We start from the raw sequence: 25,857 nt of genomic DNA on the forward strand, positions 1-25,857 counted from the left end.
CTGTTAAAGGCTGGATTCAGTTGTCATTCTAGTTTTTGGCACCTTCAACGGCCTTTGTCACTATACTACTGTAATAGCCTACTGTACAGCCTGTCACTATTCTACAGCCTACTCATCTCTAGCCCAAAGCTCCATCCACCATTGTGCCGTCATTGTAGTTTGTTTGCAGACCTTATTAAAGAAACAGACTTCAGTGCACATTCTAATTGTTCAGCGAGAGTTGATCATGAGGAAAGGCTTTTTGTTCAAGACGTTGTGTGTACAGTATTCAACCCTTCTAATCACCCCTTATCTTTCCAGTGCTGCTAATTTACTGCAAGAGCTTGGTTTGGCCCAGCTGCTTAGCATGCAGCCATATCAAAGTGTTTAAAGTGACTAAAGTTAAAAGCCTGGGCTTGAAATGTACCAGGTCCACAGATCTATCTGCTTAATATTTTATGTTCACATATTTCTCAGATAAAGTTAAACAAATAACATTTATCAAAGCATGTGCATTGGAAGAAAACCACCGATGGGTTGAAATTCCTGAAGTCAGGCGCTCCAAAGGAGAGTCAGATATTAACTGGGGTCGATCAAGAGTAGAAGAAATTCTCAGCGGTCCCTGTTTCAGCCATTGGATTTCTGACAGGGACCAATAGGTTTGTGAGGGAGAGGCCATAGATATGCAGATAGCGTGAACCCAGAGCACATAGATTCCAAGGGAAGGAGAGGAAGACTAACAGAGAGAGAGAAGGGGACAGATAGAGGGAGGTCTTTGTGTTTCTCTCCACTGTTTGAAGCCTATAGCCCGCTCTGCCACACTCAGGCCCAGTGGCTGGCCCGGACCCACTCGGTCTTCTGTTTGCTTTAGAACCCAACAGCACACACACACACTCCTGTGTACTTAGAAAGAGTACTGAATGAGACACACATACACTTAGTTTTGATCGTCCAGTTTCACATTTCCATACTTTTTCTACTTTTAACACACATACACACTAATTAATAGTTCAGTGGGAGTCTGCAGAAAGGGAGCCCTTGTCCCGCTGGTTTAATAATGAAACAGGCTGGCCAGTGGCTTTGGTAGGGGTTGCTATGGGTACACTGGGAACGGGGAGAGGGGAGAGGGGAGAGGGGTGGGTGAGAGGACTGAACTCAGTGAGAGAGACTCGAACATTCCAACCCTGATCGTTGCACATTTGAAGCAGAATTCCCAAGGGATAGAAGAAGTGGACTCAGTGAAAGGGAGATCATACAGACAACTTAAAGACAAAGAGAAGAAGAGAGAGAAAGGTTGAAAAGAAAGAGAAAGAATAAGGGAGCAGGGAAAGAGAAAAATAATGGAAAGCTGAAAGACTTCTCATTAACAAATAGGTAAGTCAAATAAAATGTTATTCGTCACATGCTTCGTAAACCACAGGCTAAGACTAACATTGAAATAAATGCTTCATTACGGGCCCTTCCCAACAATGCAGAGAGAGAATTTCAATTCAATTTTGTTGAACCAACGTGGAATAGACATTGAATTTACGTCTGTGCCCAGTGGGTGGGGATGTGTGTGTTATTTGTGTTTTTGTTTGGTGGGTGTGTGTGTGTCAGATAGGCATGATTCATTTCTAGAACTGTTAAAACATTTTGTTTTAGTTCCAGTAACTGTGTCTTACTGTTCACCTTTCCATGGGGGGGTGGGAACAAAAAACCCTACCACCATAGTAGGACACACTGTCACATTTTGTTCCTGACAACTACCTCTTCATTTTCTACAACTAATGGGATGCACCACCTGCCTAAAAATGACCCAGAGAGGAGGGAGAGAGTCGGTGATAGAGGGGAGGTGGAGAAAGAGAGAGGCAGAGTACAGATTGATTTCTAGAGATAAAGAAGAGAGAAGAAAGCACAGCATATTCTCCATTGTTAAATCAACATCGAAACAGTAGGGCCATATGCACACTGGAACCAGTGTTAAATTAATACACTGCTTAGTGTAAAACTGTATTCAAATATTTCCCAGAGTGCCTTGCCTTTCGAGTGAATTGTAGAGTTACCGCCCATGAAAAATTAAATGAAAGCAATTGTCTGAGGATGGTGCTGGACCATCTAACATAAAATGAAAATGGGACAGTTTGATGAAAAAGCTTTAAATAAAGGTTAAAATCTAGGTCATGTGACAAGATTATCCAAAACAAAGGGCCCTAATAATAACATATAGAATACACCAAACATTCCCGATTAAAACAGGAAAATGTTCCATTTTAGAATTAGCAGCTAGGTAAGTGGATGAGTGTCTGCTAGAGCTGCCAGCCCCTCACACACTGTCTGGAATGTGGTAGACTTTAGGAAATAATTAAGCAGAGGTTTATGAGTGTCTCTACAACAGATTGAGTATGGGTGTGGGCTGATGGCTCTCTGTAATGCTCTGGTCATGGGCAGTATGTGAGAGCAACGGTGTGGTAGATGGCAGTCTTGAAAACAATCATTTACCAACATTGACGTGCAAGAAAAGAGAGAAAAAATGCTAAATGTTAAAGTAAAATAGAAACTATATAGAATAAGGAAGCCTGTGTTTTAAGGTACCACCAGAGTGGAAACAAATGCTTCTCCTTTTTTAGGAACTCAGTCAGGTCTCAATTTACTGTTGAGAGTTAGAAAAGTAGAATACACAAGGCGCAATTGTGAAATGTGGTTGTGCATCAGCAGTCACTAACCAGGTTTCCATCCAACCTTTTTATGTGAGTAAAGTACATGTCGGATAAAAAAATGACATGACAGGTCTGATGGAAACAGAACCTTTTTTGGTAAACTTTCCAAACGTTGACAAAACAAAATATGCTAGAAAAGGTGGGATCTTTTCGAGTCTGTAAAATGTATTTTGCAAGAAATGATGGAGGAAACGCTTTTATGAGCAAATATTAATATAATAACCTTCATATCGAAGTAAACTTGGAGTCACTCGATGGCATGTTGTGTGGTCCTCCCACTACGACTCGTCGTGAAAGCATGCCGTTTATTAGGCTACAGATTAAATAAATGATGATTAACTTCACAGGGTGGTGAAAGTGCACGGTGATGAGCTTGACACTCCTTTCGGAGGGTTTTATTCTGGTGACATGCTCATCTTGCTCTTTTGTCCATAATAATAATCTCATCGTGTAGGCTATACGTGCGCTCCAACAGCGTGCAGATACATCTGTTGGCTAGAACGCACGTGCCAATACCAGAGTGGACAAACTCGCAATATAACAACATTTTTTTGTGAGAAAACTATCAGTAATTTTGAAAATGCGATGGAAAAACATGTAACTTGTATTTTTATTCAGTACATGGGAAAGGTATTGTTATTTGCACTATGTCATCACACACAGCCTTAGCTGCAACAAGTCAATTTAAACATCTGTAAACATCTTTAAACATCTCTGGTGGGAAAATGCACAAATGCACATTGTTTTTATCCCCAGAGAGTGGATTGATGCACCAGTGTGTAAATCTCAGTAACATAATCAAAACATCCCCATTAATATCCGTCAGTTTAAACTAGAGATATCCACCGCATTCGCCTATGTCGCACTTCCGCAGAGCTAGAGCGTTGTTTGACCATGACATCCCAAAAATTGGTCTTCTCACGAAAACGTCTGTAGCATCGAATGGGTTGATCTATAAACTATTACCACTCGGTGGATAGGGGAGCCTCTCACGGACATGGTCTCCGTTTTGCTCTACAACCCCCACAAGTGCCAGGGAACTCGTCTGATAAAACCTCCCTGGTCTTCGTGGTTGAATCTGTGTTTGCTAGACTGAGGGATCTTACAGATAATTGTATGTGTGGGGTACATTCAAAATCACTATTGCACACAGACGGAGTCCATGCAAGTTATGTGACTTCTTAAGTTAATTGTTACTCCTGAACTTAGGCTTGCCATAAAGCGTTTGAATACTTTGTCTCAAGACATTTCAGATGTATTTTTTTATTAATTAGTAGGACAATGACAATCGCAATTTAATCAATTTAAAGTTCAGGCTGTAACACAACAAAATGTGGAAAAAGTCAAGGGCTATGAACACTTTCTAAAGGCACTGTATATCAAGGTTTCCTCAACTCGGTCCTGCCCCCCCTCGATTAAACGACAGCGTCTTAAATCTAGAGCAGTGGTAGAAAAAGTACCCGATTTTCATACTTGAGTAAAAGTAAAGATAATAGAAAATGACTCAAGTAAAAGTGAAAGTAACCCAGTAAAATAATACTTGAATAAAAGTCAAAGTATTTGGTTTTAAATATACTTAAGTATCAAAAGTAAATGTAAATCCTCAAATACACATGTTGGGGCTAGGGGGCAGTATTTTCACGGCTGGATAAAAAAACGTACCCGATTTAATCTGGTTACTAATCCTACCCAGTAACTAGAATATGCATATACTTATTATATATGGATAGAAAACACCCTAAAGTTTCTAAAACTGTTTGAATGGTGTCTGTGAGTATAACAGAACTCATTTGGCAGGCAAAACCCTGAGACATTTTCTGACAGGAAGTGGATACCTGATGTGTTGAATTACCTTTAAGCCTATGCCATTGAAACACACAGGGGTTGATTAATGTTTTGGCACTTCCTATTGCTTCCACTAGATGTCACCAGCCTTTACAAAGTGTTTTGAGTCTTTTACTGTGAGATCTGACCGAACAAGAGCTTTGGAACGGTGATGGCCGATTAGACTCTGGCGCGCGAGTTCATGTTGGGTACCCTCGTTCCAATACGTTATAAAAGAGAATGCATTCGTCCACCTTGAATATTATTCATGTTCTGGTTAAAAAAGGCACTAATGATTTATGCTATACAACGTTTGACATGTTTGAACGAACGTAAATATATTTTTTCCCCTCGTTCATGACGAGAAGTCCGGCTGGCTTAGATCATGTGCTAAGAACACGGAGCTTTTTGGACATAAATGATGAGCTTTTTTGAACAAAACTACATTCGTTATGGACCTGGGATTCCTGGAAGTGACATCTGATGAAGAGAATCAAAGGTAATGGATTATTTACATAGTATTTTCGATTTTAGATCTCTCCAACATGGCCGTTTGTCTGTATAGCAAAGCGTATTTTTCTGGGCGCAGTGCTCAGATTATTGCAAAGTGTGATTTCCCAGTAAGGTTATTTTTAAATCTGGCAAGTTGATTGCGTTCAAGAGATGTAAATCTATAATTCTTTAAATGACAATATAATATTTTACCAATGTTTTCTAATTTTAATTATTTAATTTGTGGTGCTGACTTGACTGCCGGTTATTGGAGGGAAACGATTTCCTGAACATCAACGCCATAGTAAACCGCTGTTTTTGGATATAAATATGAACTTGATAGAACTAAAAATGCATTTATTGTCTAACATAATGTCCTAGGAGTGTCATCTGATGGAGATTGTTAAAGGTTAGTGCATCATTTTAGCTGGTTTTATGGTTTTGGTGACGCCTGTCTTTGAATTGACAAAACATTACACACAGCTATTGTCAATGTACTCTCCTAACATAATCTAACTTTATGCTTTCGCCGTAAAACCTTTTTGAAATCGGACAACGTGGTTAGATTAAGGAGATGTTTATCTTTCAAAGGGTGTAAGATAGTTGTATGTTTGAAAAATTTGAATTTTGACATTTATTTGGTTTCAAATTTGCCGCTCTTGAAATGCACCTGCTGTTGATAGGGTGCACCACGGGTGGCACGCTAGCGTCCCACATAGCCCCAAGAGGTATCAAAAGTATAAATCATTTCAAATTCCCTATATTAATTTACGTATAGCCAGCGGGACACTAACACTGAGACATAATTTACAAACGAAGCATTTGTGTTTAGTGAGTCTGCCAAATAAGGCAGTAAGGATGACCAGAGATGTTCTCTTCATAAGTGCGTGAATTGGACCATTTTTCTGTCCTGCTAAGCATTGAAAATGTAACAAGTGCTTCTGGGTGACAGGGAAAATGTATGGAGTAAAAATTCCATCATTTTCTTTAAGAATGTAGTGGAGTAAAAGTTGTCAAAAATATAATTAGTAAAGTACAGATATCCCCCAAAAAACTGGTCTAGAGCACATGTCAAACTCATTCCACGTAGGGCCGTGTCTGCGGATTTCCGTTCCTCCCTTGTACTTGATAAATTAAGGTCACTAATTAGTAAGGAACTCTCACCTGGTTGTCTAGGTCTTAATTGAAAGGAAAAACAAAAACCAGCAGACACTAGGCCCTCCATGGAATGAGTTTGACATCTGTCACGAACCAGCGAGATGCCCGTAACAAAAAGGGAGACAACGTAGAGATAAGGAATAACTAAAATATATTTATTAACTAAAGTAAACAATATACAATTAACAATGGTGTATATAGTCAGTAGTCAGCAGTGTTAGTGATTGGTTGCTTGCATAGATGTAATAATCAAATCAAATTTATTTGTCACATGGTTAGTAGGTGTTAATGCAAGTGTAGCGAAATGCTTGTGCTTCTAGTTCCGACCATGCAGTAATATAACCTAACAATTCCACAACAACTACCTTGTACACACAAGTGTAAAGGAATGAATATGAATATGTACATAAAAATATATAAATGAGTGATGGCCGAACGGCATAGGCAAGATGCAGTAGATGGTATAGAGTACAGTATATACATATGAGATGAGTAATGTAGGGTATGAAAACATATAAAGCGGCACTGTTTAAGGTGGCTTGTGATACATTACATCAGGATGGCAAGATGCAGTAGATGGTATGGAGTACAGTATATGCATATGAGATGGACATAGCTTATGTTAACATTATATAATATAAAGTGGCTAGTAATAAATTGATTACATCAATTTTCCCATTATTAAAGTGGCTCGAGTTGAGTCAATATGTTGGCAGCAGCCACTCAATGTTAGTGATGGCTGTTTAACAGTCTGACGGCCTTGAGATAGAAGCTGTTTTTCAGTCTCTCGGTTCCAGCTTTGATGCACCTGTACTGACCTCGCCTTCTGGATGATAGCGGGGTGAACAGGCAGTGGCTCGGGTGGTTGCTGTCCTTGATGATCTTTTTGGCCTTCCTGTGACATCGGGTAGTGTAGTTGTCATGGAGGGCAGGTAGTTTGCACCCGGTGATGCGTTGTGCAGACCTCACTACCCTCTGGAGAGCCTTACGGTTCTGGGCGGAGCAGCTGCCGTACCAGGCGGTGATACAGCCCGACAGGATGCTCTCGATTGTGCATCTGTAAAAGTTTGTGAGTGTTTTTGGTGACAAGCCGAATTTCTTCAGCCTCCTGAGGTTGAAGAGGCGCTGCTGCGCATTCTTCACCACGCTGTCTGTGTGGGTGAACCATTTCAGTTTGTCCGTGATGTGTACGCCGAGGAACTTAAAACTTCCCACCTTCTCCACTACTCTCCCATCAATGTAGATAGGGGGCTGCTCCCTCTGCTGTTTCCTGAAGTCCATGATCATCTCTTTTGTTTGGTTGACGTTGAGTGTGAGGTTATTTTCCTGACACCACACTCCGAGGGCCCTCACCTCCTCCCTGTAGGCCGTCTCATCGTTGTTGGTAATCAAGCCTACCACTGTAGTGTGGTCTGCAAACTTGATGATTGAGTTGGAGGCGTGCATGGCCACGCAGTCATGGGTGAACAGGGAGTACAGGAGAGGGCTGAGAACGCAACCTTGTGGGGACCCAGTGTTGAGGATCAGCGGGGTGGAGATGTTGTTACCTACCTTCACCACCTGGGGGCGGCCCGTCAGGAAGTCCAGGACCCAGTTGCACAGGGCGGGGTCGAGACCCAGGGTCTCGAGCTTAATGACGAGTTTGGAGGGTACTATGGTGTTAAATGCTGAGCTGTAGTCGATGAACAGCATTCTTACATAGGTATTCCTCTTGTCCAGATGGGTTAGGGCAGTGCGATGGTGATTGTGTCGTCTGTGGACCTATTGGGTCGGTAAGCAAATTGGAGTGGGTCTAGGGTGTCAGGTAGGGTGGAGGTGATATGGTCCTTGACTAGTCTCTCAAAGCACTTCATGATGACAGAAGTGAGTGCTACGGGGCAATAGTTGTTTAGCTCAGTTACCTTAGCTTTCTTGGGAACAGGAACAATGGTGGCCCTCTTGAAGCATGGGGTGTTGAAAGGTGCCAAAGCAAACAACCAAAACCGCCACAACTAAAATTCAACAGTGTGTCTGCATGGAGAGAGTCTCCTTAATGAATGGACGGTCTATTTACACCCGGGCCCAGGTGTGTCCCATTTCGCTGACGACCCTCCCGGCTCTGCCCACCAACATCCTATTAAGGAAAACAAGAGCAAAGAGAAAGAATTCGGGCAGAGCCGTAGTGGGAGGGTTGTCTCACACCCTTGATCTAGAAGGTGTATTGCATGCCTTAACTTCATGCAGGAGAGAGGCAGCCATGATATTTTATTTAGGATAATTGTGGAGATTGATTCATTTCAGGTTGACATTTTTTAACTGTGTATGTTGCTGGTTATTATTACAATATAATAACTGTATAATAAGTAGAAAATATTCTGTCACATTTCAAACCATACAGTATGTAGTAACAACTTGACATAGGGGAAGTAACAACCTGACATAGTGGAAGTGAGAAAAATACAAGGAAATGAATCATAGAGTAGCAGAGAGTACACAATGGTTGTTTACTTGAATATATCCACAGTAAAACTGCTATTCAGTACAGTATAAATGGCCATGGTCCTAAGACTGATTGGACTGTACCAGAGTACCACAATGTCAGAGTCGCTCCTACGCCCCTGATTATCCGTAACAGGTCTTACAGTTCCAGCTCCCTACATACACGCCCTTGACAAAACATTTTCTGATGATGACTCATTTTGTGACGTTCGTCATTAATGGTAGACCAAGGCGCAGCGTGGGTTGGGTTCATCATATTTTATTTTCAATGTGAACCAGAAAAAACAATACAACGAACGAAAAGCTAGGCGTGCAAACACATGCAACACAAAGACAAGATCCCACAACTGACTGTGGGAAAAAGGGCTGCCTAAGTATGATTCCCAATCAGAGACAACGAATGACAGCTGCCTCTGATTGGAAACCATACTCGGCCAATCAAAGAAAAAGACAACATAGATATACAACACATAGAATGCCCACCCCATGTCACACCCTGACCTAACCAAACAGAGAAAAACGTCTCTCTCAGGTCAGGGCGTGACACATTTTGACCTTTTGTTTACCATTTTTTAAATTATATAGATTTTTTATTTTATTTAACTAGGCAAGTCAGTTAAGAACAAATTCTTATTTACAATGACAGCCTACCAGGGAACTGTGGGTTAACTACCTTGTTCAGGGGCAGAAAAACATTAACTTGTCAGCTTGGGGATTCGATCCAGCAATCTTTCGGGTACTGTCCCAAAACTCTAACCACTAGGTTACCTGCCACCCCAGCAGTACCCTTATATGTATGAAGATGGAATAGTGCCCACTATGAATGTGACCATAAAGTCAGAATATGACCTTTACAGTAAGTGCTGGATAAGATGGTGACCTACATGCAGTGGTAGTAAAAGTACCCAATTTTCATACCTGAGTAAAAGTATAGATACGTTAATAGAAAGTTACTCAAGGAAAATCAAATCAAGTAAAAGTTACCCAGTAAAATACTACTTGAGTAAAAGCATAAAAGTTGGTTCTAAATATACTTCAGTATCAAAGTAAATGTAATTGATCAAATATATTTAAGTATCAAAGGTAAAAGTTTGTAACTGACAATTAACCTGTAAGTCTATGTCGTTGTTTTTTGTTTGAATTGTTTACGTGTTCGCTATGCAGGGGAAATGATAAGACAAGCGGAACTACGTAGCTAATAACTGTTATAGCGGGGATCATTATTGTAGCAACACACCTTTGGAGGGAAGGCAATCCCGCGCTGTGTTAGCTAAGTTTTCATGTCATCGGGTGTAGTTCGTAAAGGTTGAAGTGTGTATGTTAGGATGGTAACGTTATAATAATTAAGGATGAAGTGTGAATTCATGCCAGGTATAATAAGTGTGAAGTTTGACTTCCTCCCTTCTGTAATAAGCAGCCAATGAGGTATTTTTCCTTTATTCATGTGTTTAATCTGATACTGTTATAGCTCCGGCTAAACTGTTTATGTATGTAAGCACTTCAGAGTTATATCCAGCTAATAAGTCACTCGTAAGATAAGAAGGTTGTAAGAGTGTGCTTAACTGTATTTTCATTTACTTTATAGTTCTCACGGAAGGTGATAATTCTGACTAAAACTACAGAATAAAGCCGGCAGTTAAAATCAAGGAACTGTTGTGCTCGTGGTTACTGGAGGGAGCTACAGTGAGAACTCAATGCTCTTCACGAGCAAGAGAAAGAAGAATCTTATCCAGCTGTAAAACGTTCACAAGATTCTCAAATCCTGGTAGGCCCTGTCATCTGCCAGATAAGAGTTTTGCACCTACCTGCAACCTAAGAAGAAAATCTCCACATAAGGAAGCGTCGTGACGCAACATAAGGTCAAGACTAACAGGAAAGTCAGACACACAAGTACAAGTTAAGGTGTTTGAAGGTGGTCCTAGCCTTGTGAACAGCTAATAAGAGACTTTAAGATTACCATTCGTAAGGACTGGAGATAGTTGTGTATTTCATCAAGATGCTGGTATTATGCATTTGCTCTTTCTATCTTAATGCATCGCTGGTATGTGTATTACTGGAAAAATAGTATTTGATACTTACTAAAAAATATATATAGTTACAAAACATTAAGGGTCAGCGTACCCCTATTAATTCTATTTCACCTGTAAGTTAATAGTGTAATTGTTTGGTAAGGTGTTTGTTCAAGCCTTTGTTACAAGAATTATACATGTTTATACCGCGTACTAAGGTTTAAATTACAGTGAATTGGAGTATACATTATCTACTCACTTATCCAAACCTTACCTAGAATTGATTTGATTTAGAATGTCAGAAAGAGGTAGTTTCACTAAAGGTGATAGAGATGGGGTGGGTCAAGTTGAGCAGCCGCAGCAACACCTCGCAAACTTCAAGCCTTCATCAGAACAAACAGAGCAGCAGGAAGAGACCCAGACTGGTCTGGAGTCACGGCTGCCAGCGAATGATAATACAGAGGCTGCTGATGAGACATCACTACAAGAGCCACGAAAAGGTGAGAGGGTCCGCAGGTTAACTGAAAAGGGCAGAGAACTGCGCGACGAAAAGTGGAGACAGCTCGAACATCGTTTCAGGGTCAGCTATGAGAAGTGGAAGGCTCTGGTAAAGGAAGCAAAACTGTCACTGACAGGCTGTTGCTCTGAAGACCTACTAGAAGACCTCTTAAACAAGATCAGCCATACCTCTACAGAGCTAAACCTTGTCTATGTAAATTTGTGTCAAATCGACATTCCCGACAACGATATACGCCACAGAGTTGATACTTGTGAAGCAGTTACAATGTCTATTATCAAGACTGTAAGGTGTCATTTAAAAGGCAGGGAAGAAGGTCAAAGTAACCAGATAGAGCTGCACTGGAAGGACAGCAATTCCTTGTGCATGTCCGAACTCTCACATAAGTCAAGTCTCAACTATCAGCCCTCAAGTGCTTCCTCCCAGTCTCAAAGGTCAACTCCAGACGCTCAAGTGTGTCATCTGTCAAGAGACAAGAGGCTGCGGCGGAAGTTGCTGCTAACCAAGCAGCTTTAGAAGTAATGGTTAAGCAATAACGCCAACTAGAAGAGCTTCAGAGACTCGAAGATAAGAAGAGGACAGCGGAGCAAGAAGCTGAGGCTGTGAAACGCAGCTTAGAAGAAGCTAGGCTGCGAGTCAAGTTAGAGGTAGAAAATGCTGCCAGACGAAGGACGTTAGAAGACAAGCGTAGAGAGTTAGAGCGTCTAGAAGTGTTCAAGAAACTAAATGCTGCCAAGGCGCGGATGCAAGTGTATGAGCAAGATGAAAACTCAGGACGAGAAGAGAGAACTACTCTCTAACTGCAAATCTGTGAAAGAAGTCATGCACAGAAGTGGCTCATTTCACAGTCTCTCACCACAACAAGAAGATAGCACCAAGACCATGTTCAGGTTACTAGCGGAATCAATCAGTGAAAGCCGCCTCCCCATACCAGAACCAGTAACATTCAATGGAGAACCACTCTCATTCACCGACTGGAAGGTCTCTTTTCAGTCTCTGATAGACAGGAAGAACATACCAGCAACTGAGAAGATATATCACTTAAGAAAATATGTCGGTGAGCCTGCCAAGAAAGCCATCGAAAGTTACTTTATGTTAGGAACAGAGTCAGCCTACCATGCTGCGTGGACCATTCTTGAAGAAAGGTACGGAAACAAATTCCTCATCGCTAAGTCCTTCAGAGATAAGCTCAATGCATGGCCTAAGATAGGATCCAAGGACGGTCTTGAACTTAGAGATCTTGTAGACTTTCTTCGCAGCTGTGAGGCTGCCATGTCTCAGAATAAGGGCCTGGAGGTGCTTAATGACTGTAATGAAAACCAAAAGATCCTTGCTAAACTTCCAGATTGGCTAACTTCAAGATGGAATAGAAAGGTCATAGACATCTAAGAAGAAACTGAGACCTTTCCTAGCTTCAGTCAGTTTGTGAAGTTTCTCACGAGAGAAGCCAAGATCGCTTGCAATCCTGTAACATCCCTTCATGCTTTGAAACCAAGTGAAGATGGAAAACCGAAGACGCCAAGGATTCAAAGCCCCGGAGTAAGGGTATTAGCAACTAACTCTGATGAGAAAGATACTGTTACTAGTTGTGTCTTTTGTGAGAAGTCAGGTCACGGTCTCCACAAATGTTGGAAGTTCATGTATAAGCCCACTGCAGAGCGACAGAAGTTTGTTCAAGAGAATAAATTGTGCTTTGGCTGTTTAAGGCCTGGGCATCGTTCGAAAGATTGTGATAACAGGAACACCTGTGACACGTGTCAGAGGAGGCATCCATCCTGCCTGCACGAAGATCGTACTAAAGAAAGGTCAAGGGATAGGAAGACAGAGCCCCCACAAGATAAAGGGACAAGAGCGTCAAGTGAGGCCATATCTAACAGAGTCGTAAGGGACATTAACAACACTCACAACTCCACAATCATTCCAGTATGGGTGTCAACCACAAGTGAGCCAGATCGTGAAGTTCTCGTGTATGCATTTCTTGACACCCAGAGTGACACCATTCTTGAAGAGACAACAAAAGCTCTCAATACAAGGAAGGAGCCAGTACAACAAAATCTCTACAATGGCTTCAAGGAATACCATCGTGCCCTGCCAGAAGCTGTCTGGTTTGCAGGTTAGAGGGTTTTACTTGGAGAAGAAAATCCCTCTGCCAACGACCTACTCGAGAGAGTTTATTCCTGCAAACAGAGATCATATTCCTACTCCAGAGACTGCAAGAGCATGGTCTCATCTTGAACACATTGCAGAGGAGATTGCTCCTCAACAGAGCTGTCATGTCGGTCTCTTAATTGGCTACAACTGCTCCCAGGCTCTCCTTCCAAGAGAAATTGTGTCTGGTAAGGGAAATCAACCTTTTGCTCAGAGAACAGACCTTGGCTGCAGCATAGTCAGCTATGGAAACCCATGTATCGACTATGGCGACGCTATTGGAGTGAGTCATCGGGTTATCGTTAGACAGGTGATGCCAAGCCTTCGATCTTCTTCCAACCTCAAAAATCAAGTACACTATGTTTGTAGAACACGCGTAAGAGAGGTAATCACAGCACTGGACATTATCAAGACGCTTGAATCCGACTTCAACGAGAGAGGAGAAGAGGACCTCATATCTCAAGAGGATATCCGGTTCCTGACAAAAATGAAAGTGGGCATCAGAGGCAAGGGCAATGGACATTACGAGATGCCGCTGCCATTTAAGGAAGAAAGCCCCAACCTGCCCGAACAATAAAACATGTGCAGTTCACCGTCTCAAGTGCCTGGAAAGGAGGCTAAGGAGAGACAAGCAGTACTACAAGGACTACACAGCATTCATGGAAGAGACCATAGCTTGTGGAGATGCTGAGAAGGTCTCCAATGAGGAAATTAACAAGCATCCAGCATGGTACATTCCGCACCATGGGGTTTATCACCCACAAAAGCCTGGGAAGATACGAGTCGTCTTTGACTGCTCAGCTAAGTTTCGAGAGGCGTCCTTGAATGACCATCTCCTTACCGGTCCAGAGTTGACAAACACATTGCTGGGTGTATTTTGTCGTTTTTGTAAGTGTCCAGTTGCAATCATGTGTGACGTAGAGCGCATGTTCCACCAGTTTCATGTGACAGCAGATGACTAAGATTATCTGCGGTTCCTTTGGTGGGAGCACCGAGATCTAGAGTCTCAACCCTCAGTGTATCGTATGAAGGTCCACTTTTTCGGCACAGCTTCATCTCCTGGTTGCGCCAACTATGGTCTCAAACATCTTGCTGCCAAAGGACGAGGAAGCTTCAGCGAGAAGTCTATCCAGTTCATAGAAAGGAACTTTTATGTTGATGATGGGTTGACGAGTGTATCGTCTGAAGCTGAAGCGGCCCAGCTGGTGAAAGAAGCAAGAGAGCTTTGCAGCATCGGCAAACTTCGGTTGCACAAGTTTATCTCTAACAGCAAGGAAGTTATAGCCACAATTCCCAAGGAAGAACGTGCCGAGGGTGCCAAAGACCTGGATATGGCTCTGGGTGAACCACACATGGAGAGAGCACTTGGTGTACTGTGGTGTGTCGCATCAGACGAGTTCCAGTTTAGAGTAGTTGTCAAGGAACGCCCACTCCCAAGAAGAGGAGTGTTGTCTACAGTAGCCTCTGTATATAATCTGCTTGGGTTTGTGGCACCCTTTGTCCTGGCAGGTAAGCAGATCTTGCAGCAGATGTGTCATGACAAGATCGACTGGGATGACCCCCTTCCAGATGACCTACGTTCCCAGTGGGAATTCTGGCTCCATGGTCTACAAAACTTGTCTGAAGTAAGGATCCAATGAGGCTACTTGCCATCAAGTTTCAAGGAAGTGCAGAGTTATGAGCTCCATCACTTCTCCGACGCTAGTACCTCAGGTTATGGAGAGTGCTCATACCTCAGAACAATCAGCACAGCAGGAGAAGTTCATTGCTCCCTAGTTATGGGGAAGTTGAGAGTCGCCCCTTCCAAGGTTACGACCATACCACGACTGGAACTTTCAGCAGCGGTGGTAGCTGTTCGAACAAGTGACATGCTCAAAAGGGAGCTAAAGATACAAGGTCTACAGGAATACTTCTGGACAGACTCGAAGGTAGTTCTTGGCTACATCAACAATGAAGCCAGAATATTCCACATCTTTGTAGCTAACCGTATTCAACGCATTAAGCAAAGAACAGATCCCGAACAATGGAGATATGTGACCTCTGAAGAGAATCCTGCGGATCATGCTTCCAGAGGTCTCACATCAGAACAGCTCATGACTTCCAACTGGTTCACAGGTCCAGACTTTCTTTGGCAAGAAGAACTTCCCAAAGGACAAGTCAAGGGTGGAGAGTTCTCAGACAATGACCCAGAGCTGCAGAAATCCCTAGTCCATGATACCCAGGCAAAGGAAGAAAGATTGTTACTAGATCACCTTCACAAGTTCTCAGACTGGGCAAGAGTGGTAAAAGCTATTGCCAGGCTCAAACGACGTGTCAAGGAAGCCATGGGCTTAAAACTGAGGTCCAGTGAAGCTACAAGCATAGAAGAAAGGAGAGAGGCAGAGCTCACCATTATAAAGATGGTTCAAGAAGCAGCCTTCTCCCATGAGATACACAACCTTAGGCACCAGAAAGACATCAAGACCAAAGATAAAGCAAGCAAGTTGCATAAATTGAGTCCATTTCTGGATGAGCAAGGTATCCTCAGGGTGGGAGGTCGCTTGGCTCATGCAACTCTTCATTCCCATGTGAAGCATCCTGCAATCCTGCCAAGAGATAGCCACTTGTCAGTGCTGCTCGTCAAACACTATCATGAAAGAGTACGACACCAAGGACGTGGAATGACGATCAATGAGCTGCGATCCAACGGTATATGGATCCTAGGATGCAGCAATGCAGTTTCCTCTCAAATCTACAAATGTGTGAAATGCAGGAAATTCAGAAGATGTACAGAAGAGCAAAAGATGGCAGATCTTCTGAAGGAACGCATGGAGACCACACCTCCCTTCACATACTGTGGGATGGACTGCTTTGGACCTTTCTATGCCAAGGACGGAAGAAGAGACTTAAAGCGTTATGGGCTCCTACTCACTTGCATGTGCTCTCGAGCAGTTCACATTGAAATGCTTGATGACTTAACCACAGATGCCTTTATCAATGCCCTGCGTTCATTCATTGCCATACGTGGTAATGTTCGTCAACTCAGATGTGATCAAGGCAGCAACTTCCTTGGCGCAAGACGCGAGTTTGTGGACGTCCTAAAAGAAATGGATCAAACATGACTGAAGGAACTTGGATGTGAGTTTATCATGAACACCCCATCTTCAAGTCACATGGGTGGTGTTTGGGAAAGGCAAATCCGCACGATACGAAGTGTCTTAACATCCATTCCTGATCAGTCAGACGGAAGACTCGACAGCGCTTCTCTGCGTACCTTTCTCTATGAAGTCATGGCGATTTTAAATAGTAGGCCCCTAACTACGGAATATCTGAATGATCCATTAGGTCCAGAACCTCTCACACCAAATCACATCTTGACAATGAAGTCCACAATTATCTTACCACCACCTGGACAGTTCATCAAGGAAGATCTTCATCTCTGCAAGAGATGGCGCAGAGTACAATTCTTAGCCAATGAATTCTGGACAAGGCGGAAGAAAGAGTACCTCCTAAACCTCCAACACAGACAGAAATGGAATAGACAGAAGAAACGCAAGGATTAATGACATTGTCATCTTGCAAGATGATACTGCACCACGCAACCAGTGGAAATTGGCAAAGGTTACAGAAGTGTACCCGGGACAGGATTCAAGTTACTGATCAGCGACTCAACCCTGGATGAGAGAGGTAAACGCATCACCAAACCCACCTATCTGGAGAGGCCCATCCATAAGACAGTCACCCTCCTGGAAGCCGATAAAGAAACCTGCCGACCCCTTTCACAGAAATCACCGGTGATTGGTGGGAGTGTAACTGACAATTAACCTATAAGTCTATGTCGTTGTTTTTTGTTTGAATTGTTTACGTGTTCGCTATGCAGGGGAAATGATAAGACAAGCGGAACTACGTAGCTAATAACGGTTATAGCGGGGATCATTATTGTAGCAACACACCTTGAGGGAAGGCAATCCCGCGCTGTGTTACCTAAGTTTTTATGTCATCGGGTGTAGTTTGTAAAGGTTGAAGTGTGTATGTTAGGATGGTAACGTTATAATAATTAAGGATGAAGTGTGAATTCATGCCAGGAATAATAAGTGTGAAGTTTGATTTTCTCCCTTCTGTAATAAGCAGCCAATGAGGTATTTTTCCTTTATTCATGTGTTTAATCTGATACTGTTATAGCTCCGGCTAAACTGTTTATGTATGTAAGCACTTCAGAGTTATACCAAGCTAATAAGTCACTCGTAAGATAAGAAGGTTGTAAGAGTGTGCTTAACTGTATTTTAATTTACTTTATAGTTCTCACGGAAGGTAATAATTCTGACTAAACTACAGAATAAAGCCGGCAGTTAAAATCAAGGAACGGTTGTGCTCGTGGTTACTGGAGGGAGCTACAAAGTTAAAGTATAAATCATTTCAAATTCCTTATATTAAGCAAAGCAGATGGCACAATTTTTATTGTATTTTTTTTTAACCTTTATTTAACTAGGCAAGTCAGTTAAGAACTAATTCTTATTTACAAAGACGGCCTACCAAAAGGCAAAAGGCCTCCTGCTCTGGGGCTAGGATTCCAAATAAAATAAACAAACATCACAAGAAGAGAGACACCACAACACTACATACAGAGAGACCTAAGACAACAACATAGCATGGCAGCAACACATGACAACACAGCATGGTAGCATCACAACATGACAACTACATGGTAGCTACACAACATGGTAGCAGCACAAAACATGGTACAAACATTACTGGGCACAGACAACAGCACAAAGGGCAAGAAGGTAGAGACAACAATACATCACACGAAGTAGCCACAACTGTTAGTAAGTGTCCATGATTGAGTTTTTTAATGAACCGATGGAGATAAAATTGTCCAGTTTGATTGTTTTTTGCAGCTCATTCCAGTCGTTAGCTGCAGCGAACTGAAAAGAGGGATGTGTGTGCTTTGTTTTTAAAATGTATGGATAGCCAGGGGCACACTCCAACACTCAGACATAATTTACAAACGATGCATTTGTGTTTAGTGAGTCCGCCAGATCAGAGGCAGTAGAGATGATCACATATTCTCTTGATAAGTGCGTGAATTGGACCATTTTCCTGTCCTGCTAAGCATTCAAAATGTAACGAGTACTTTAGGGTGTCAAGGAAAATGTGGGGAGTAAAAAGTGCATTATTTTCTTTAGGAATGTAGTGAAGTAAAAGTTGCCAAAAATATAATTAGTAAAGTAAAGTATAGATACCCCAAAAAACGACTTAAGTAGTACTTTAAAGTATTTCTACTCACTACATACATGACTTGACATGACTCAGCATAACTAGGGTTTCAAAAGGGGGATATATTACTGGAAACTGAAGTTTTCCAGTAAATTACCAGAATTGTGTTATCTTCAAGGATTTTATGTTGCATGATTTTGACTGTTCGTCATGACCTTTAACAATGTTCCAGTGTCTATACAGGTCCCCACTTTGTGTTAATTTAACACTGGAGAAGACACCTAGGGGTCCTAGGGGTCATCTAGGGGTCTAGGGTTCCTTTTGGGTCCTAATTGACCACAAAATCAACATTTTGCCATGCCCATATCAGTCTCCGGACTTGAACCCCATTTAAAACCAATCGTTTGAATTGAAGAGGACAGTCCATAAGCGCAGACAAAGGATATCAAGGATTAGGATATAAATAGGATATAAAATAATATAATTTTTTTGGAGCATCCAGCCACATCACCCACTAGGCCTTGGGATTGTGTGTGTATGTTTTGGAGGCCCAGCAACCCGCCCATGGGCTTTTTTACATGACAGGCAGGGTCGCAGTGTGTTCCACTGTCCTGGCAACCACGTTGGCATCTCGTCTCCTCTCTCGTCCAGACACTTACTGGAACCACGCAGGCAGGAAGTGATCTCACTCAAGCCCTGGCCCTCGGTGGAAAAGCCAAACTTTCCATCTGTTTGTCATCCCTGCAGTGGACAGTTTTCTTGGTTGCTAGCAACAACGCCGCGACACAAACATGAATGAATGTGCCCCTACTCTCAATGAGGTAAACATGCTAATATATTAGTCAGTAAACAGTGTATTAGTGTGCTTTGGTGAGTGAGTCATGACTGAGAGGGTTTGAATAGTACAAATCATGCATGGTGCTGCATAATGATGTATCTGTTCAGTGGAACAAGCCTGTGAGACGTTGAGATTTACCCATGAGCCCCTCTGTCACAACATTCCTAGGAAGACAAACGGGAGGGGTGGGTAGTTATATTGTAGTTTGTTTGACCTTTGCTGTTATTGACATAAATATTTTTTTCATGTCTGCATTCTTTTCACACCTCAGTTTCACAATGTTAGTAGTTTCATGCTTCCATCTCAGCAAATTCGCCAGTGTTAAATTAACACAAAGTGTGACCTGTATTGACACTGAAATATTGTTAAAAGGTCATGATTAACAGTCCAAATCATATTTGGATGACACCAGAGCAAAGTATGATGACAAAAGTATGAAAATTGATTGTTGCTTCTCCATTGATAAAGTTTGATCATAAAGTTACTGGTCCCCTCCCCCATGTCAAACTTGGATTCATTATTAAGGGGACACCTTAACTCTCATTTTAATACACCAATGGTAACATTATATTATTTTACCTAATTTAAATAAGTACTGCCTTGGAACCAACATCATAGAAGCAGTTGTCAAGTCAACATATCTTTCAGTGCTGCTGTGAACCACATCACAAGAGACATGCAATTTCAATGTTGTTTGAGTTGTTTTGTGGATCATCAAATTTGCTTGAGCTGATTTTACTACAACACTGCTGGTAGTTAGCCATGAGAGAAAAACTAATTTTCAGAACGACAGTCCAGGACCTTTAAATAATAAAATATTAACGATGACATATCCACTTAGGATCTCACTCGGTGATGCCCATAGGCCTGAAAATAGATGAATGAAACAACCATGTCTCTGTCACTAACAAATTAAATCATGGGTGGTAATTCTACAACTCATTTGAATGGAAAAGCACTCTGGGAAATATGGAAATCAAGCTTTACACTTAGCAGTGTGTTAATTCGGGGCGGCAGGTAGCCTAGTGGTTAGAGTGTTGGGCTAGTAACCGAAAGGTAGCTGTATCAATACTCCTAGCTGACATGGTAAAAATCTGTCATTCTGCCCCTGTAAATAAGAATTTGCTCTTAAATAACTTGCCTAGTAAAAACAAATCTACACTATTCACTGTCTATTGAGGTCCACACTTTCAGTGTTAATTTAACACTGGGTATTTTTGCTGTGTATCAGCTGTTGATTCATAGAGACAGTATACATGAGTATAATTATATTTATTGTGGGCCTGTTTTTTGTTGGTGGTGTTTTTCTTTTACATATGCATGTGTGTTTCTCTGGGAAAGAATGTGTTTTATGTACTAGTTGGAACACATACACACAAACACAGTCAATAAAAGGCAGTAATATTAATGAGGACCATCAGGCCATGTGTCCATGGGTCTTCTCCCTCTAGTGTATGACGTGAAGAGACCACTGTGTACTTCCATTACCCTGTCACAGGCCAACAGACTCCTATTTAAAATCCAAGTCTACATAGCTTTTCAAAGGACAAGAACATAATGCACACTGGCTATATTGTCTCCTTTTTTGCTGCTTGTATTAGTTGAAAACATTTCAGATTAAATGTATGGGAGTCAGATAACATGATTGGATAGATATGCTATTTTAATAATTTAAGTGGTCTCGATTAGTCTGAATGGCGTGATAAAAATGTTTTTAGTAGTACCATATTCTAACAGCAGGTGGAAGCTTGAGATACATCACTGACATGGAGAGGAAGGTGCAGTTAGTAGAAGAGGAGAGAGAGAGGGAGGAAATAACAGAGGGAGGGAGTGACATGAGGAGAAAATGGGCAGAGAATTTGTCTGTCATGTCATCACTGAAGACTGTCCGTGGTATCCCGTGTTCAGAGAGTAAGCCTAAGTCCTCTCTATCTTTCTTTCTCCTCTCCTCTTTCTCCCCCTGCTCTCTGACTCCCCCCCTCTGCTTCTCTCTCTGGGCTGACCGTTTCTCACCCTTGCGTCTGCTAGACAGGGGTGCGGAGTTCCAGCGTGTCTCCCAACAGATGTGGAAGGCTAAGTTGCTGCGTCAGGAGCAGAGCTAAAAGGCTAACATCTGAGAAGCAGAGAAGACGACAACATGCCTCCCTGACCACCTCCAGCGCCATCCCTGTAAGTAGCCATACATTTAATAGTCAAGCCACATCTTGAGTCATTTATCATACGGGAATCTGTTAAAGTGCCTGCCTTATGTCTGTGTGTGCATGTGTGTATACGTAACAGACATAGAAAAGGAGAGAGAAGGAGATTGGATTTCGAGGGAAAAGGAGAGAGGATTTGGAGAGGCAGAGAGGGGGGGAGAGGGGGGGGGAGAGAGGGGGAGAGGGGGATATTGGGTGCCTGCTTGCGGCCGCATGTGGAACATGATGTCAGAGGAATGCTCTGTGCCTCTCCTCATAACTGTCTGGAACAGCAGCCCCCCTCCCTCCCTCCCTCAGCATCTGGCCCTGCAGCTGGAGCCTGCAGCAAGGGAGGGAAAGGAGGAAAAGAGGGAGAGAGAGAGGAAGACAGTAGGGCAGAGGGAGAAGAAGAAGTTTGGTGTGACATAACTCGGGAGAGAGAGATGAGTGGGACTTGGACAGTAACGGAGTGGAAATAAGGAGGGAGATAACTAAACAGGAGCGCTGCATAGGCTTCTAGTATTGCAGACCTGTGAGTCAGGGCTGTGGTCTGGAGGAGGAAGGGAACAGTAGTTGATTAGAGCTTGGGCTCCGGTAATGCAGACTGGGCTATGGTTCTGTGTACTTAGCAGGGGTCAGGTGACTGAAGGATACAGTGGCTGCAGGCAGAGGGAGTTAGAAGCAGCCAGACACTTAGCACAGAATGGGAGTAAGTTAACACAGTGTTGAATGAAGCCACAGCTGCTGAGGTTTTAGTTTAGATTTAAGGCCAGTGGCATATTCTGTTTAAAGACTGAGAATTATTTTGTGCTGTGTGATGGATATAACCTGTTGATGCTAAGATGAGGATTGGGATCGTCATAGCCAATCCTCTGCCAGGCTGGGTTTTCAACCAAATATATCCTCCTAAGTTAGAGAGAAAATAGTCTGAATATGGCACTGTTTTAGCAACTGAAACCCTGATAAGCGCTATACAGTTTATATAAGAGAAAAATAAAAAGGGTTCTTTGTGACCAGATCAATCCTTCTTTTTTTCCATCTATGTACATTATGTCCAACCGTGATGCCAATCACAGCATCGGAAAGTCCTTGCTTCTTGAAGTCAAGATGACTTATTCATCCCACTTTTCCTTCGCTCCTCAATGGGGAAAGAAAGAGGCAGTGTTTTATTTTTCCTGACAGTTTTAATGTGGCTGGCCACGGCCTTTACCGCAGCGCAGCACGGCGCAGGCACTTTTATAGACAGCCAAATGCCATCCGCAGTAGCCCAGGGCCTGGAAGGACCTCGCCCTAATAAAGTAGTGGAGCAAAAAATAAGTGGCTCAATTGCGTCTGCGGTAGCCTGGGCTGTCCTGGAAATAAAAAGCTGAATTCAGCTGGCTGTCTCGCACAGCCCTTAAACCAATAAACTGGAGATGTTAATCAGTAGCAGCTAGGTTACTGTAGGACAGAACAGCTATGGATCATATGCTATTATGAGCAAGTGAGTGTCTGTATAATTGTGTGTTCTTTGTGACAAAGAGGCAGAGAGCAATCTGACTCATTTTTCCCCACTGGTATGATTATTCTTGCTTTCGATTTAGCTTTGTTTATGAATTGGTCTTGGTGTCTACGTTGTGATTTCAACCTTGTATACACCCAAAGCTTCTTAAAAACATGTACTTACATAACTTTCCCTCCTGTCATACAGATTTGCATACAGCCTTCAGGATATCCCCTCGGTGAAGATGTAGTCCAATTGGTTGCCTTGGAGATGTCTCTAAACAGGGCCTCCTCTTGGCGCCGTCCCCCTGCCCTGTTGCTGTGGACTCTGTGGGTTCTACTCCTCCCCTCAACTGTCACCCTGACCACGGGCCCCGGCAACAGCACCCTGCTCTTTGACAGCACCGACAACAGCAACAGCCTGCGGAACTGCAGCTGCTCCGCCCACATCCAGGACTGTGACGAGGCGCTGGCCAACCTGCTGTGCAGCTGCCACACTGTGCAGCGCTCCAAGCTGACCCCAGGTGGCCTGAGGGAGCAGGGCGGACTAACTGTTTGGCTCAGAGAGCCCTGGGTCCTCACAGAGCTGCTGAACGGCAGCGTGGTGCTCGACCTCCGCCTGTCGTTCTGTGGCACTGGCACCCTGGCCATCCCCACCCAGTACCTGGCCCTGTTTGGCCTCCGTAGGCTGAGGGTCCACAGTGCTGCCCAGGGCGCTCCACACCTGGAGCAGGTCCTTACCATCTCCTCTAGGAGTAGGGATATTGAGGGGATGGGGTGCCTCTCCTCCACTGACCCCGCCTCCCCCTCCTCCGTTCTCCATGTATCCTTCCTGGATGTGTCAGTGCTAAATGGGTTGTCGTCCCTGAAGGCCTACAGTGTGAGCGCCCCTCCCATGTCCACCCTCTTCCAACACTTCCCCCACCTGCCCCTACCCCTACACCCCTCCACCTCCCTGGATCAGCCTCCGGAGCCCCAACAGGACTGCCTCCTCACCTTCATATACTAGACCTGTAGGCTCAGAGCTAGATCTGTGGAAACTAGACTGGGCTGGGTGGATGACACCGAGGTGCCTACAAGAGCTCCATCCACCCAGATGTTACTGAATGGGCTTGGGGTGCAGAGAGCTGTGCTGCTTTTCAATGTGTGTCTATATGGTGCATTTGTACAGTGCAGGAAAAAAAAAAACACTTATCTGTCCTCAAGAGGACTCTGGACAAGAAAACACAACCATCTCTGAGAAGAAGATGGAGTCATATTTCAATATCATTGCAAGAGAAAGGGAAAGGTCCGGTGAGGTGAGAGTAAGACAAGGACGGCATCCGTCTGCTGCTCTATAAACTGACAGAGCTTGTAGACCTGCTGCTATCTAACAGTAAAATTTTCCAGATGCTCTTTTCTCTCGGTTATTGCGTGCAGATGGCCTATTAAAACATGTTGTTTTGAAACCGGTTACGATGGCTGCCTTATAAATGGGCCAGCCTGGTTAGAACCCTGTTGGATCATCAGGCGATGGACTTCACGCTTCGTGACTGTAAAGTTCTAAATCCACCTACTTAAGCTGGACTTGGTTGGGGTTTTATTCAAGATGAAGCTAAAAGCGTTCTGGACTGGTTTGATCTGGAGATTGGTCCGGCCCAAGCTGGATTGGTTACGTCTCTCTGTTTCTGGTGTTCTAGAATTCAGGGTTGTCCTGGAACAACCTTGGAGTGGAGTGTTCTCATCTCTATGTTCCACAATGTGTTCTTCTGCTCATGTTCTAGAACAGGGATGGGCAAACTTTTTGGCTCGAAGGCCACATTGGGATTTCGAAATTCAACGGAGGGCCGCACATTTTTTGTTTCTGACGAAATAATAATTCCCCCACCAAAAGTTTGTAAAAAAAAATACTCAAACCTCCCGCGGGCCGGATTGAATGTAGTTTGCCCACTCCTGCATGCCGTAGTTTGCCCACTTCTGTTCTAGAACGACCATGTATATTTACAGTAGTAACTTGACCTGGGACCTACTATAGACCAGCCTAGTAAGGGTTAATACATTTTACTCATGGTGTAAAAAAAAGGAGCATGCAAAGAGGTGTTAGGAACTCAAAAAGAAGTTCTCCACTCAGAAAACAAATGGCACCAATCTGATCTTTATTTCCATCTCACATTCTGAGAGACGTAAACATTCAATTAATCTAAAACCACTCTCACAAACAAAGACTGCAGCCAACACTTCTGTTCTGTAGATCATCCAGAGTATCTGAACGTGTGCGTGTGTGTGTGTGCATATGAATGTGTGTGTCTAGGCGTTGTGTGCATGTGTACAGTGCATTCGGAAAGAATTCAGACCCTTTCACTTTTTCAACATTTTGTATTGTTACAGCCTTATTCGAAAATGTATTAAATATTTTTTCACTCATCAATCTACACACCCATAATGACAAAGCAAAAACATTTTTTTTTGCAAATTTATTTTAAAATAAAAAACAGAAATACCTTATTTATATAAGTATTCAGACCCTATGCTATGAGACTCGAAATCAAGCACAGGTGCATACTGTTTCCATTGATCATTCTTGAGAAGTTTCTACAACTTGATTGGAGTCCACCTGTGGTAAATTCAATTGATTAGACATGATTTGGAAAGGCACACATCTGTCTATATAAGGTCCCACAGTTGACAGTGCATGTCAGAGCAAAAACCAAGCCATGAGGTCGAAGGAATTGTCCGTAGAGCTCCGAGACAGGATTGTGTCGAGGCACAGATCTGGGGAAGGGTACCAAAAAATGTCTGCCGCATTGAAGGTCCCCAAGAACACAGTGGCCTCCATCATTCTTAAATGGAAGACGTTTGGAACCACCAAGACTCTTCCTAG

The 25,857-nt window shown here is 43.0% G+C and overlaps 1 protein-coding gene across 2 annotated transcripts; it reads left to right on the forward strand.

The window, feature by feature from the left end:
* The first annotated feature begins 1,102 nt into the window (after positions 1-1,102).
* Positions 1,103-25,410, forward strand: LOC106581739 (uncharacterized protein C21orf62). Of its 2 annotated transcripts, none has more exons than XM_014163983.2 (3): positions 1,103-1,353; positions 21,367-21,507; positions 23,206-25,410. In XM_014163983.2, exon 3 carries the CDS (start codon positions 23,269-23,271, stop codon positions 24,004-24,006), a length of 738 nt encoding a protein of 245 aa, XP_014019458.1. In that variant the 5' UTR covers positions 1,103-1,353; positions 21,367-21,507; positions 23,206-23,268; the 3' UTR covers positions 24,007-25,410. The 2 variants fall into 2 exon arrangements, with proteins under 2 accessions (XP_014019458.1, XP_014019459.1); XM_014163984.2 differs by lacking the exon at positions 1,103-1,353 and adding an exon at positions 21,136-21,249.
* Positions 25,411-25,857: the final 447 nt, after the last annotated feature.

This window comes from Salmo salar, chromosome ssa21 (assembly GCF_905237065.1).
Source record: "Salmo salar chromosome ssa21, Ssal_v3.1, whole genome shotgun sequence".
NCBI lineage: Eukaryota > Metazoa > Chordata > Actinopteri > Salmoniformes > Salmonidae > Salmo > Salmo salar.

Excerpts from the sequence above, each read along its gene's own strand:
- LOC106581739 (XM_014163983.2), top strand. The coding sequence starts at position 23,269 with ATGTCTCTAAACAGGGCCTCCTCTTGGCGCCGTCCCCCTGCCCTGTTG.